At 43.4% G+C, this 16,129-nt stretch overlaps 1 protein-coding gene across 2 annotated transcripts in view; it reads left to right on the top strand.

Moving 5' to 3' along the window:
* The first annotated feature begins 1,939 nt into the window (after window positions 1-1,939).
* The window catches only part of STAT1 (signal transducer and activator of transcription 1), a 44,351-nt gene continuing 30,161 nt past the window's right edge, over window positions 1,940-16,129 (top strand). For both annotated transcript variants that reach the window (XM_074967784.1, XM_074967782.1), the window contains exons 1-5: window positions 1,940-2,098; window positions 10,911-11,039; window positions 11,870-12,014; window positions 13,605-13,703; window positions 15,325-15,414. In XM_074967784.1, coding sequence (XP_074823885.1) covers window positions 10,912-11,039; window positions 11,870-12,014; window positions 13,605-13,703; window positions 15,325-15,414 — 462 coding nt within the window. In that variant the 5' untranslated portion in view covers window positions 1,940-2,098; window position 10,911. The remainder of the gene's footprint in view (window positions 2,099-10,910; window positions 11,040-11,869; window positions 12,015-13,604; window positions 13,704-15,324; window positions 15,415-16,129) is intronic.

Genomic DNA, 16,129 nt, shown 5'->3' with positions numbered 1-16,129 from the left:
GCCGCGGTTCGCTGCTCCAGGTCAATGGGAGCTGCTGGAAGCGGCGCGGGCCAAGGGACATACTGTCTGCCACTTCCAGCAGCTCCCATTGGCCTGGAGCAGCGAACCGCGGCCACTGGGAGCCGCGATCGGCCGAACCTGAGGACGTGGCACGTAAACATACTGGCCCGGCCCGCCAGGGGCTTTCCCTGCACAAGCAGCGGAACAAGTTTGGGAACCACTGGCCTAGACAAAGCAAAAGAACTACATTCAGCTTGTCTTCTATGGGAGTTCTTATTACAGATTTATATTGGTGAAAACAAAGCTGACAATCAGAGTTGTTCAATAGATTCAAAAACAAATAAAAATGCTGATGACAAACGGAAACTACTTTAAATAATTTCCCCTCCCAGTCTCCAAGCAGAATTAAGAGGCTTCATGAAAAGTATGGGCCTCAAGCCAACTGTCAAAAAATCCTCCATTAGTACCTTGGAGAAGTGTCTCTCTGTGGTATGTACTTTGACCTGACACATGCCTCTCTGAAGACAATATGAGTTTTGCTATTGACTTCAATGGCAGCAAGACTGAGGGGACAGTGAGGCAAGCCCTAAAATAGTCATGCTGAGATACTCTAGTCTTTTTCTCTTTAAAGACACAAACCCTCCTCTTGTGACTTAAGCAGGAGTTGAGGGCACACAGCAATTTGCAATATAGGCCCTTAATTTCTCTGTCTAAATGTCAAGGTTAGATTTCACTATCGGGTTTCTGAAAGCTATGGCACCAGCACTGTGCAGCAAAACTAGTGCAGCTTTTTACTGAATGCCTTTTTTAAAAAACAATATATCAAAAAACTTCATGGGGCACTGGAAGGGAAAGGTTTATTTTATTTTAAATCAAAATGCAACAGTGAAACCAAAGTTTGCAAGAGGTGCAACACAAGCAAGTTGTCATACAATGCACCACTAAAATTCAAAGCTAGTGAGGAGAACTTGCATTAAAATGATTTTTCCCATGGAATTTGGTGGTTTATTGATTTACTGTCATCTTTTTGCTACAATTCTCAAACATGAAGGTTGTAAGTGCCGTAAACATGCTCATGAATGGGTTTCTTTTTAGCACATACAGCAGTTAAAATGTTCTTGACCCCTTTTTGAGGAATTAATAGTGAAAAATAAAAACCTTTCGAACTCCCAGTAAATCACTTAAGTAGACATGGCACAAGGCAAGGCTGTACTCAAAGGTCAATCTATGGCTGCCAACTGAACTAGGTAGTTTCTGAAAGTTGATTGCAACACATCTGAATAAGCAGAATGTGGTGAGTGGAAATTGCTGCTTGATAGTTAGCCCTATTGAACAGGACAGTGGGGAGGGTTGTGGGGGTTAGCCCTGTGGAGTGGGATGGGAGGGAGGGGGCTCTGAAGGGCGGGCGTTAGCCCCATGGAGCAGTGTGGGGAGGAAGAGGCTCTGTGGGGTGAGGATTAGCCCTGTGGAGCAGAGGAGGGGGTTCCGTGTGTTGGGGGGCTTAGCCCTGTGGAGTGTGGGGGGGCTCTGTGGAGCCGGGCGGGGAGAAGGGGCTCTGTGGAGTGGGGCTTAGCCCTGTGGAGTGGGCTCTGTGGAGCCCAACAGGGGCGCACTGCGGGGGGGGCATTAGCCCTGTGGAGCGGGGGTGGGAGGTGAAGGGGTTCTGGGGGGGGGGTTAGCCCTGTGGAGCAGGACAGTGGGTGGGAGGCTCTGTGGGGTGGGGGTTAGCCCTGTGGAGCCGGGGGGGGAGGGTGAAGGGGCTCTGCGGGGTGGGGGTTAGCCCTGTGGAGCCGGGGGGGGGTATGTGTGAAGGGGCTCTGCGGGGTGGGGGTTAGCCCCGTGGAGCGGGGGGGGGGGGAGGGTGAAGGGGCTGAGCGGGGGGGAGGGTGCAGGGGCTCTGCGGGGGGAGGGGAGGACGCTTTCGGGAACGGCCCGGTCTCCGGCTGCCGGAGCCAGCGGATTGGCTGTGGCTCGGGATTGGGCCGGGCGCTGGCCGCGTGGCTCTCGCTTTGTTGCTATTTCTCGGCTCGGTTTCGCTTTGCCGGCGCAGCAGCGGAGCGGTGACAGCGGGGTCCGGAGCCCTCCTCTCGACAGCCGGGTGAGTGTCCCCGCGGACCCGGCCGCCGCCAGCCCCAGGGCGGAGTGCGCGCGATGCTCGCCTGCCCAGCCCCGCACGCCGAGCTGGGGTCCGCGCCGGCTGCCGGGCAAGGAGGCGCCCACGGGCCCTTTGCCCGCCCTGCTGCTGGGGCCCTTAACGCCGGGCGGAAGCCGCCGCGGGCTCCGAGCTCAGCCCTGCCGGGGCCAGGGGCGGCCCCGGGACTGAAGTGGCCCGAGACAAGCCCGGGGAGCAAAGGAGGGATAGGCGCTCCCAGGGCTGCAGCGAGCCTCGCGGGACCCGCCCTCTGTTCCCCGGGTTTGTCACAAGGTTCCTTCCTGTGTGACCTCCGCCCAGTCCCTTCAGCGATGGGTGCCCCAGGGCCGGCGAGGGGGTAACGCTGCTCCCCTCCATCAGAGGCAGCGGTACGCGGGGGGACACTCCGTTCCTGGAGCAGCGCCGGCTGAAGTGCAGGGAACACGAGTCCCAGCGGGCGGGAGAGCAGCAGAGTGCAAAGTCGGATTGATCACAGGCCTTGCTCGACCCCCCTGAAACTACCAGCTTGCAGTTTAAAGGGGGACACTACCACGGTGAAGATCACACTTTAGCTTGAAATTTTGTTCACCTGTTATAATGGAGAAAGATTAGAGGGGGGGGGGAGGGGAAGCTTGTTGTTTACATTGACATTTGACAGCACATATAATGAGTTCTCTGGCGGTGCGTTCTGTACAGCATTAGGCAACAGACAGATGTTTGTAACAAAAAAGGAAAATGTGACTGTCGAACCAGAAGGAAAAAGGAGCAGTTGCAGTGACTGAAATTACTTTAAATTCCCCTTTTTTAAATGAACCGGTTTCAGACTTTTTTGAAAGTTTTATTTACAGCGTAGCTCTGAACACATAGGGACTTAAGTTAAACAGCAAAACAAACATGTGCCTGGAATCACAGACGTTCTTATTTTTCAGTATCATACAATATCAGGGTTGGAAGGGACCTCAGGAGGTCATCTAGTCCAACCCCCTGCTCAAAGCAGGACCAATCCCCCCAATTTTTACCCCATCCCCAAATGGCCCCCTCAAGGATTGAGCTCACAACCCTGGGTTTAGAAGGCCAATGCTCAAACCACTGAGCCCCAATCAGTTGTACAGAAATTTCTGTACAAAAATCAGCAAACGTATCTGTCAGTTTATGGGGCAAATAGCAAAACTCACTCACCAAGTGGTCCAGAACAGTAAAGCTACCAGGAGTTTGTTGCTTTTCATGTAAAAAAAGAGGAAGAGTAAGTTTGATGCTGGGTACCAATTGCTCCTTAGAGATCAGGGCTTATAATTCAAAATTGTGTTTTGTTTAAAAAAAAGTCTTTGATCCTTTTCACTAGGGTTTGAAATTATGTAAGAATGACTTTAGAAATGCAGATCTGAGCTCCAGGTCGGTTGAACTTGGCAAGACTGAGGGAAGAGAAAAGGCACAGAAGTGGCTGTATGCGACATTGACAGCCACCTGGGGTCTTGTATATAGTCTCATCTATAGTTAGCGGGGGAGTAGACAAGCAGGAGTATTGAGTTGTGGAAATGTAAGTAAATTTCAGGGGTTACAGACTTTGCAACTCAATTGATTTTGGGTTGTGGGATTGATTCATTTTAAGAGTTAAAACAATCAAAATGAAAGGTTTAAGATTAACTTCTCTCTCTTTCTTTTAATAAAGTGAAAAATTGCCAGTATGCATCCTTCAGGAGGCCTGAATTAACTTATTTAAAAAGAAAGGAATGAAGTGAGGTTAAGCCCATCCTTTGCACAAACCCTGAGAAGTGGAACTTCATGCTGGGAATAAAATTCATTCCCCACATGCACCCTACCGGTGGGCAGGCTCTGACCAAGTCACAATGACTGCTACTTGATCCTATCCAGTGGTGATCTGGAGTCGGTTAGCGTGAACCGGTTGTTAAATTTTGAAGCCGGTTTTGAACCGGATGTTAAAGGGGTGGGCAAACTGTGGCCCACGGGACCGTCCTTTCCGTCCCGCCTGAGCTCTCGGCTGGGGAAGCTCCCCTGAGAATTTTTACTCACCCAGCGGCACTCTGGGCCTTCAGCGGCACTTCGGTGGCAGGTCTTTCACACGCTCCGGGCCTTTGGCGGCACTCCGGCGGCAGGTCCTTCAGTGCTGCCAAAGACCCGGAGCGACTGAAGGACATGTCACCGAAGTGCTGCCGAAGACCCAGAGCGACTGAAGGAACCGGTTCTTCAGCTCATCACTGATCCTATCCTATTATACTGACCACAGCCCCTCTGCATCAGCGTCACAAAGTATTCCAGTGACTGGATTCAGTGTGACAGATTCAGTGATCCTTCCTATGACCCCAAACCTCTCCTTGAGTCAGTGGAAAAACCCTGGCCCTAGTACATGCTAAGCCTCTTCCTTTGCCTGGCAAGGTAGTGAAAGCAAGAGGCACAGAAGAGCTTACCTCTATGGTATTCTCCCCTACAGTAGGTGCAGATGTCTTGGCTAAAGAGTTTAAGAACAGGTAGGGAGATTTCAGACATGTAAGGTGACTTGTAAATGGCAGCATCCTTCAGGAACTATGCTGCCTTGGGGCAGTGCCACAACAAAACACAAAAAAGCCACTCCTTTACAGAACTGGACCTTCCCATCTCTTCAGATTTTCCAGATATGTAGGGTTGGGAACCTACATCACCTGCTTCCTCCGAGATCCGAGGTTTTTTTAGTACCATATCCCTTTCCTAAATAAATACACACAGAGGGGTACAACTTGGTTCCAAGATTTTAGGAGGGCATAATGAAAGAACATTGGATTAAGAACATAGTATAATGAAACATGAAATGTAAAGATCTTGGATACTTGCATACCTTTTCAGAGAGAACATGCACAATTAGAGAAATAACTTTCAGAGGGACTTAGGAGCCTAAGTGACTTTAAAATCTAAGTCAGAAGGGACCATTATGATCATTGACCTGGGTAACATAGGCCATAGAGTTTTGCTAAGCGATTCTTGCAATGACCCCATAATTTCTGGCTGAACTAGAGCAGTTGACTGAGGCTCATGAGCACAAGTGGCTCTTTAATGTGTATCCTGTGGCTCTTCGCAGCACAGGATATTAAAACACTGATTTAATTATTAGCCAATCAGGATGCTTTTACTATGTTATTAAACATAGTAGGTTAGACAAACACCTGTCAGAGATCACGTTGATTGATCAGTCCATCAGCCCTCACAGAGAGTGTGCCGATCACTAGTCAGTCCTTCAGCCACCCACTGGCCAGGCTGTCAGTGGCACCAGTCACCCGATTGGCATAGCGCACCAGCCTAGAATCCCTGAGCAATCCGCCAACCTCAGCCTCCCAAGTAGCTAGGCAGGCACACACCACCATGCCCAATCCTGTCAGAGATAGTAGTCCTGCCTTGAGTGCAGGGGCCTAGACTAGAAGATCTCTTAAGATTCCTTCTAGTTCTATGATTCTGTTAACTCAGTGTTTCCCAAACTTACAGCAGTTGCGTACCCCTTTTGAGACATTTGTCTTACCAGCATAGCCCTTCTCCGGTGAAGATAATTCGGGGGGTGGGGTGGTAGCCACATAACACACTCCTAATTAGTTTCATTCTGGATTAAATGTTTATTAGAAATAGATACAAAATTATGTTACATACAGTTGAAACAAATTTTAATAGAAATAAGTTACATATAGAAATAGTACTAGAAATAATTAAAATAATAAGTGAATCAACAGTCTGGCAGAACAGCATATTATATATATGGTGAATTTGTATAATTCTGAAATTAAAATATGCTGGGCTGGTTTGGTTAGGTTACTGAAGAAAGCACTAGTTTTAATACTTATGATTTCGGTATTGAAAAATTCAGTACAAACCAAACTATTCAGTGCGAGGGATGGAACTGCTTTTGACCAGACACTGTTGCGGGGATATCTGGCTTGATGTTTGTGATCTTAAGATGAAGATGGGGCTCCACGTCAATCAGACGATTTCATTTTTTTGTTTTGATGTCAGCTAGCGCAGAGAATCCGATCTCGCACAAATACAAGGTGGGAAAAGGCAGAAGATACTTGACAGCTTTGTCCGATAGAGCTGGATATTCAGAGCTAACCCCCAACCAAAATGACGTCAGTGTATTTTGCTCAAATTTTGTTTTCAGGAAGCTATCTGAAGCCAGCTCCAAGAGCTGTTCTTCTGAAGCAGAGAGGTTATTTGGCAAAGTTTTATCATGAATGTTCAAAGCGTTCCTTATCCATTCAAAGGTGCCGTCCGGTTCAGGGAAATACTTACGAAGATCTTTCTGTAAGCTTTCCAAATGCTGCTTCGTGGTTTGCAACACATCACTATCAAGTTCGTTAGTAGAGTTTACTACTAAATCATGAAGAGATGGAAAGGAATCCAGTTCACGATGACTAAGACGTTTATGCCACACTTTCAATTTTGCGACCATGGCACTCACTTTGTCTTGGACATGGAATATGGATGAGAGTTTCCCTTGCAAGGATAGATTGAGATTGTTTAAATGAGCAAAGATATCTGCAATATATGCTAGTTTGCATAGCTGTTTCCAGTTGTGTATATAGTCTTGCAGGTTAAAGGTTTCATCTAAAAAAACTTGCAGTTCTCGCAGCTCAAACAGGTGATTCAGAACTTTTCCACACAAAAGCCAACGCACTTCAGTGTGAAATAGGAGTTGTGTGTAATCACTGCCCATCTCATCACAAAGCTGAGATAACAGCCGGGCGTTCAGAGGGCGGCCTTTCACAAAATTGATTATTTTCACAGCTTCATCCAGTACTTGCTTTAGATCTGCCTGCGTGGTCTGGGAATGCAACGAGTCAATTTTGCTTCTGGCGCAACAGCTTGAATACGTGCAACAACTCCTTTCTTCGAACCAATCATGGCTCTGGCACCATCAGTGCTTATTCCAACACAATGACTCCAATCCAAGTCATTGTTTTTGATAAAGTCATCAATAACTTTTAAAAATAGCTTCTCCAGTTGTATGTGTTGGCATAGGTTGGCAGAACAATATATCATCGTGGACTTCATTATTCAGGTCGTATCTGACAAACAACAAAAGATTAGCTAAGTTCACAATATCAGTGGATACATCTGCTTGCAGTGCATAGTAGCAACTCTTTTGTACTCTTGACAATAATTGCTGCTTTACGTTTTTGGCCGTATCTGTGATTCTATGATGAACAGTGTTTGAGAGGGGGACACAATCTATAGCTTTGCTAGCCTTGTCTCCAATCATCACTTGTACCATTACTTTGGCTGCAGGTTTTACTAATGTCTCGCCAATCACTTCAGCAGCTCCAGACTTTGCAAGTGAGTATGCTACACTATATGAAGCTTCCAAAGCTTTCATATTTTCACCTCCCGTCACATTACGAATTGTTTTCTGGGACTTTTGGAGATCTTTGCGCCTATTTTCGAAGAATTCTACAGGTTTTCCCTCATATTCTTTCATTGTTATTGAAATAGCATTTTAGGTTGGATGGTTTCATACTTTCATTTGTGAGAGTCTCGTAACAAATCACACATAGTGGAACAGGCTCCACCTCGTCGCCAGTCCACGAAAATCCCAGTTTAAGATATCCTTCAACATATTTGCGGTCTTTTTTCGTTTTCTTTGCAGCTGATACGTTCAGTAAACTTACAGATGGTTCACACGCTTCACTAATTTTGTCGTCACAATTGTCTGATGTAGCCATATCACTGCATTTTTCAGCATAATTATCATTAGCATTCGTATTTCCTTCACAATTTACTTTTGTACATTTCAAACTTCCTGTTTTTAGCCAGTGATCCATTGTAAATGGGTTCAACAAAAACAAAGAAATTTTGTATATTAATACACGCCAAGTATGTACTTGCTACGATCTTTAGATTACTACAAGTAGTTATTCACTTTTATCTTTTATCCGTCAGTCTGACTTCTGTGCATGCCACAAAGGCACGTGTATTGCCCGAGCCACGGTAACACGCACGCGTGGTTTGTGTCGGCTCTGCTGTGCTATTAGATGTTACTGAATGCGTTATCATATTTAGTTACAATGTAAACCTGGATTTCTACTATACAAGTGTACACCATTCTTATATATTAAATTTTAGTGAATTGTTTTCTGCTGCTAAAAAAAATGATAAAGTAAAATAAAATAAAATATTCTGCCGCGTACCCCTTGAAATTCTTTCACCGCCAGGGGTACATGTACCACACTTTGGAAAATACTATATTAACCAGTTGTAGTTGATAAGTTAATCTCACAGCAAAATGACCAGTTATTTTATTATATATTTCCCATCATACTGTTTTAAATATGAATATATAGTACTATAGTAAATGAAACAATGAATTCGCCCTACTGTGGCTCTTTTGGGTAATGTTGATTGCTAATTTGGCTCCTGAACCACTGAAGTCATGAGTATCCCTGAGCTAGAGCATCTTTTTAAAAGACTCAGTTATGGAGAATCCACTACATCTGTAGGTAACTTCTTCCAGTGATTAACAACTCTCACTGTTGAAAATTTTCACCATATTTCAAGCCTGAATTCGTCTCTCTTCAGCTTACAGACCTGGTTATGCCTTTTGTCTGCTAAATTAAAGAGCTTTCTAATATGAGAAATCTTTTCCCTGTGTAGGTACTTATAGAGGTGATCTTGGATAAGATAAACAGATTGAGCTTCCTTAGGCTCTCACGGAGGCAGGCTTTTCGGACCTCAGATCATTCTTACGACTTTTTTGAACCTTTTCCAATGTGTCAACTTTTTTTAAATTCTGGACATGAGAATTGGACGCAGTACTCCAATAGTCTCACTAATTTCCTGGACAGAGGCGAGACCAGTTCCCTACTGCTTCTCAAGATGCCCCTTCTTAAAACTGGGCCACAGGATCACATTTGCTGCCTTAGCCATTGGGTTGCCCTGCAAGCTCATGTTCAGCTGATTATCTATCAAGACCCCTCTGACTTAGATACTTTTGAAAATGCTATCCAACATCTGAACAATCCAACCACTAATTTTATGCACTCTAATATAATCTCCCTTTGGTGCCTCCCCCCCAACTATATAGGTCTTCACTTTTTGCTTCTCTATTGTTAGGGCTTGTCTTCGCTGCAAAGATAACTTGAGTTATAACTCAAGTATTGCCCTAACTCTAGTCCCTTCTACACGTGAAACCTTTTAACCAGTAGGTTACTATTCAAGTTAGCACAACTCATCAGGGCTACTAACACAACCCTCTCTGCTACTAATTAGAGCTGGGAGGGCAGCTGTGTCTTATTCCACAAACATTTGAAATAAAAAAAAAATCCTTTTCTGCATCGGGATGAAACTGAGACCTTTTGAAAATTTTCCATGAAAAAACAATGGGAGAGACCCACCAGAGAGAGGGATACTGACCCACTTCAGAACAGCCAACAGCCTGATGCTTAGGGTCTATCACATTCCAGGTGAGTGCCCTATACTAGGCTATAGAGTTAGTGTGTGTGTCTCTCTCTCTCTCTGTGTCCTGTTGGAGCTGTTCCCCTTTGTATAAATGAGTTAAATGTTCATTGGGTCAGAGAAAAAGACTATGACCTGCTGGTTAGGTCACTTGTCTGGGACATGCGAGACCTAGCGTCCAGTCCTTGCTGGCAAAGATCAGGCAAAGCAAGGACTTGAAGCCCTAACCACTGGGCTACTGGCTTTTCTGGGGTAGGTCTGTCTCTTACCGACACTTTTGTGCAAAGCGTTTGGCTACGATCAGTTGGCATTTTCTGACATAAAAGTTATCAAAAAATTCTTGACCAGCTCTACTGCTAACCCAGTCACTCTGCATAGTAATGCAATTGCTCTGTGGCTCAAGTGTTATTTTGTACTGTGGCCACTCTCACTCAAGGTAGGCTAACTGAGGAGTTAGCTCCAATCTAGGTAACTCAGATTAACTGCAGTGAAGACATAGCCTGAGTAGTCATGATGTGGGGCAGGGGAGGAAGCAGGTAGAGTTTCTTTATATTTTTCCATTTAAAGAGATCCTATCCAGTTTTCAGTATTGAGTTAAATGTAGTTTCAGGTACTATGCCCTCACTTGAGTTCCCTGACCATTTTTATGGGTTTGCAGTCACATTTTTAGGTCTCTTAAGTTCTTCATTCTCCTATGATGGATTAAAAATTCATACACGCAGAAGGGGAACTGAATGAGAGACCTCAGTCCTGCAATATACAATATGCAAGCAGCCTGCTGCTCCTGCACAGAGCCCCATTGCAAGGTCTAGGACTGCATTGGGGAAAACAGTGAAACTGTCTCTATGCAAAGTGCTGTCAAATGCACAAAATTAACAAATTGGACAGGGATCACTGTTATAGCAATCTTAAATGTTAATTATAACAAAAATAGGTAAGAGTTTTCAAAGAGAAGTGTGATTTCTTTTAAGTTGACTCTCCATTAAATAAAGATGTAAATTTTACAAATTCTTCTTTGCATCATACCCTTAATCAGAGCTGGCTGGGAAAGGATGTTTATTTCCATGCAAATAAAATTGTCAACATTTTCTTGAAATTTTTGGGAATTTCTGAAAACCCGAGAACCAAACATTTCCTGGGTTGTTTTTTTGTTTTTTTTTTGGACAAAAACCTGAAAATTTTCTGTGAAAAGAATTTCCCCCCAAAATTTAGTTTAGTTAGAAAAACATTTTCCATCAAAAAATATGTTTAGATAGTAGAGCCGAACATTTCTTCTTAAATATTTTGTACTGGGATGTAGGTATGAATAAGATTTGTGTAATTTTATTAAACTTTATTCATCTTGATTCCACAGGATGACTCAGTGGTATCAGTTGCAGCAACTTGATTCCAAATTCTTGGAGCAAGTACACCAGCTGTATGATGACAGCTTTCCCATGGAAATCAGACAGTATCTGGCACAATGGCTGGAAAATCAAGACTGGTGAGAGCAACGTGCTGTAATGTATATAGGAATGTGCCATTAAATTAGTTGACTGGTGATGCCTTTGAAATATATGGTGCCAGGTTCTGGCCTTGTGTGCCGATGGCTCTCATTGATAACCATGCATGCACATCTAAGAACAAGGTTACCTCTGTTGTACGGTGAGAGCAAGCAGCCACTTAGGGCAGTAAAATACGAGGGCAGCAAACTGTTCAGTAAATTTTTGTGAGAGTGACCATTGGGCGGTGGGGACAGACCTTTAGTAGTTGCCTATGTGGCTGCTAGTCACTGTTTCCCATGGACTTCCTTCCAGCACTTAACAATCTGGTCTGGGCCTCTTGGGTAGTGCAGGTGTTGGCTGCTCAGGGGTACACAGCAGTTTCCCTGTTTGGCTTGTCCACCAGAGAGAGATGGACAATTATTATTAAAGGGATATATGAGCCAGGTGTTTAGCTTCATCTCCACTAGCAAACTAAAGTATTGTTAAAATCTCTAGAGAATATCTTTTTATAGAGCTTCATTAAAATGCAAATGAATACATCCCACTTCCAGCTCCTCAGTATAGTGGAGATTAAGGAAAAATACATGTGCAAATACACAATGTTGAAGAGTAACCCTAAGAAAAAAGCAAAGAAAGTAGTATTCATTTGAGATGAGAATGAATAAAAGGGTTACAGAGAGTGGAATTGAGTGAAATCTACAGATGCCTATTCAATGCTTTTAAAAACTAACACCAGAATCTGAAAAAAAAATGCATTCACTTACCGTATTTTTCTAAAATATCAGTTTAACGGTTGCATTTAATATTAAAGATGCCTTAAATATTCTAGGGAGCATGCTGCCAACAACGTTTCATTTGCTACGGTACTGTTCCATGACCTCCTGTCACAGCTAGACGATCAGTTCAGTCGGTTTTTAATAGAAAACAACTTTTTGTTGCAACACAACATCAGGAAAAGCAAACGTAATCTTCAGGTATGTGTGTAGCTTGTTTGGATTCACACAGGCATACTCCTGTCATTTTATTAGGGTCTTATTTTATTCAAGAGAGTATTCTTCTAACTTAAACACAATCAAGTTAAAGGTTATACCCCCTCTGAGGTTTTTTCTTAAAACTTCTGAATGGTACATGTAACTCCTGAGTACTATAACAGTTTAAAGAAATGATTTTTTTCCAGTTTGTTTACTATGTTTATTTGGTAGCCCTTTGTGTAAGTTCTTTACTTTTTCCTATTTATTCAGTTTCCCAGGAGTTTGTATGGGGGTGTTATGCTGTAATCTGGGAAAGAAAACATTTTTCAAAGAAGTTATGGAGCCACAAAAAACTTAGCAGAGGGACTTTGGTTAAAAGAAATTTCACCCATCCATTTCTTTTAAATTGACTTGATTTCAGTAATAAATTAATCAACTTGAAAATAGGGAAGGTGGATTTATAGGTGTTTTCCAGATTCTTTTTAAACTAGATTCCAGCAAACATTTTAAAATAGTTTTCACATATCTATTAAAAACAAAGTAGTCTGAAAACTATCCAGAAGCAAGAGAATTTGCCTGTGAAACAACATTGTAGAATCTGTACCAAGAAACAGATTCTAATGAAGAATCTCAGTGAAAAGATCAAGCATTTCCTGCATGTGTTCTGCAGTTCCAGGCTCTGTAGGATTATACCAAAGAAACAAAACTGGTTTATGTTATGGCAAGGATCAGATAACATGTTAGTCTCCAGTAAAGTCAGCAGAGGCAGTAACAGTTTCAGTAATTTGGTTGACAGTTGCAAATTATAAAGAGTAAAATCTACAGTACTAATGACAATATCGTACTGTAGGCAGAGAAACGTGATACTGAACTAAAGAGGAAAGGGAATACAGCATTTGGGGATTAATATATTGTAGGACACTGCAGAATGTGGACCTGGTGGATTTTATTAGTTAGTGGATTCACTGGGCACAATGCTGCCTCCCCACCCCCGAAACTCATTATTCCACAAGGTTGCAGCTATTGCAGAACAGTGCTCCCTAATGCAAAGAGGGTAGGGAGTCCTACTGATAGCTGGACCTCCTCGGTCTTTCTTCTGTTCAGCCAAGCTTAGGATAGTGCAGCTACCTGTTTTGTCTTGCTATCTTGCAGTTGGCCCCGTACAAGCACTCTGTACGCATCTCAAATGATAGGGTTAGATTTGTGCCAAGCACTAACTGGGTTCATATGCAGCAAGGAGCCTTCCCCTGAGCAGAGCAGGACACAGTAGGTGCAAGAACCCTGCAAAACCAGCACCTACAGCAGTACTAGACTTCCTGAAAGTGGGTGGGGAGTGGCCCTTGCGGTGGACAAGAGGGCATTGGATTCTGCACTCTTGGAAAGGGCGACACAGCATTCATGCTTCCTGTAGTTCTAGGGGACACTGTGCCTGACCCGATAGCTCCTGCTGAGGCAGTGCATCTCCACACCACATCTTGGCTCACATATAACCACCACCTGCTAAGCTTTTTGCCTGTCGGTTTCATCAAAGACATGAGAACTGGAGTGGTTGGTGTGTACTAATAATGGACTATTTTAATGCTGTGCAACCAGGATCATTTTCAAGAAGACCCAATACAAATGGCAATGACAATCTTCAACTGTCTGAAGGAAGAAAGGAAAATATTGAGCAGTGCCCAGTTGTCAGACCAGGTAATTCCTTCTCTCTCTCTCTCTAGCTGCTGCAGTTACAGCCACCCAAACAGAGTGACAGATTGAAAGCAGAACCATATGTGCTTTCTCCTTTTGCCCATCACCTCCTGTTTTAAAAGAGGAAGCTTGACTGGGTGTATCACAAACATCCACCGCACAAGATGTGGTTTATTTTAAATTGTTTGCTTGTCTAGGCATAGTTTAGAGAAAAAGGAAGTTAACTTTCTCCCTGTGCGGGAATTCAAGGCCTCAGCTGCCTTTGTAGTCCAGAGCTAGATGATACTTACAAAAAGAAGCCAGTTTGATTTTCTAAACTGGATTTTATTGTGGTGTTTTACTTTTGATAATGGACTCAAAGTGGCCTAGCCTGCTCATATTTACTTTTGATTAGGTTAAATGTAAGAATAATATATAGTTTTACCATTGCTGTAGTAAGGAGAATATTTAAACAACCTTATTAGGTTTTTTTATGACTCAGCTATAAGACTTGCCTTTGCCCTTCCAGCGTTCCCAACATCAGTGGGATTCTAGCCGGCTTCCTTTCCGCAGTGTACCCCTGTACCTGCCCTGTGGTGACCACCTGATCTTTCCTAGTTTTCTGTAGCTTCTGTCTGTGATCTTGATGCAACAGTCTCTCATTTTTTCATTTGCTCTCTAAGTATTTCTTTACCATCTTGTGTTTTCCATGGAACCCTTCTCTGCCCACTAAATTAATAGGTAAAAAATGTAAAGGAGCCAGGGTGTTCCCTTCTTCACCTGTTAGAATAAATCTTCTTGTTTTTCCTTTTTTATTCCCCCCCCCCCCGACCAGTCACATTTTTTGGTAATAAAGATTGTAAAAAACCCACACTTACACACTTGGTGCAGACAAAAGTTCATATTGCAAAATGTAGCACCTCAGGTATTAGATAGTAGTAGATGACTCATTTTGTGATGAATCAGTACTTTGGTGTTACAATCCAAAACTGGCGCATTCCAGTATACTGTAAGTTAATAGGTGTAGGAAGCCATTGTGATAACACACAAAGAGCTCTGTGTCATAAAGCCAAACTGTAAACATTCCAAGCACACAGGAAAGTCCCTTACAGCAGTGGTTCTCAAATTAGGGCAGCCGCTTGTTCAAGGAAAGCCCCTGGCGGGCTGGGCCAGTTTGTTTACCTGCCGCGTCCTCAGGTTGGGCCGATTGTGGCTCCCATTGGCCGCGGTTCGCCGCTCCAGGCCAATGGGGCTGCAGGAAGGGCGGCCAGCACATCTCTCGGCCCACACCGCTTCCCGCAGACACGGCAGGTAAACAAACTGGCCCAGCCCGCCAGGGGCTTTCGCTGAACAAGTGGCGCTCCTAGTTTGAGAACCACTGATATAAAGTATGTGTCACCCAAAAGGCAAAGTTTATATATTTTCACACACACCCCAGTCCCTTTCCTTATTACAGCCTTCCTCTATTTCCAGTTATTTAAACCTAATTCTTTGACCATGATATATATAACAATTGCTCATTAGCTATCAGAACAAAGCGTGCTTTGTTAGAGGCGTCATTATGGCACCAAATACACTGTAGCTTGTGTTAATCAAAACCAAAAAAACCCAATATTTTTCTTTGATTTTGTTCTCTCTACTGCAGATGCAGGTAGGGAACATACAGAATACTGTAATGCTGGACAAACAGAAGGAGCTTGATATGAAAGTCAGGAGTGTGAAGAACAACGTTGTGGTAAGTGAAAGTGGGACTCTAGGCTTTGCTTGGCGATCTACATTTATTTTTCTAATAACAGGAAAATATTTTCAGTGTCTAAGTTGTGAAAGGGAAATCATGAATTCAGCAGTAGGGTTTTGTTTTTTTAGCTTTTTACCATCAGTAAAATGTTTTAAAAACTTGACCTAATCACTATTCAACGGTACTGAAATACAGGATGTCCACAATGCCTGTCACCCTGTGGCTGGAATCAGATTTTTAGTTTAGTCTTGGCTATACCAGATTTCCCAAATTTCAAACACAGCAGGAGAAAGTTTTAAAATGGGATGGATGGATGGATAGAGATTAGATTGTCAGATATCTATCTATTTTAAGCAACACTGTAGAAGAAAGGAGGTAGTTTGAGAAATTATATATAGTTCATTCATAAAAATTATTAGAAGCCAGATCGTCCGCTTGTATAAATCAGACCTGCTTCTATGGCTTTGCCCTGCACGTTTTTTTTGTTAAATAACTTCATCTTGATTGATTGATCTTCTGTAGGACAAATCCTGTAGTGCTTACTCTGACTTTCATGAGAGTTTTCCTGAGTGAGGGCTGAAGGATTTGTCCCAACATCGTTAAATGCCATTCACTGGCCAAATTCTGCCTCATGTCGTGCATAAATTCTCCTCACCTCATTAAAGTTGTGTGGGACTATGCAAGGTCAGAATTTAGCCCCGTTTTATTACAA

The sequence above is a fragment of the Natator depressus genome, chromosome 11, assembly GCF_965152275.1.
Source record: "Natator depressus isolate rNatDep1 chromosome 11, rNatDep2.hap1, whole genome shotgun sequence".
In the NCBI taxonomy this organism is placed as follows: domain Eukaryota; kingdom Metazoa; phylum Chordata; order Testudines; family Cheloniidae; genus Natator; species Natator depressus.
This window is presented reverse-complemented; position numbering and strand designations above follow the sequence as displayed.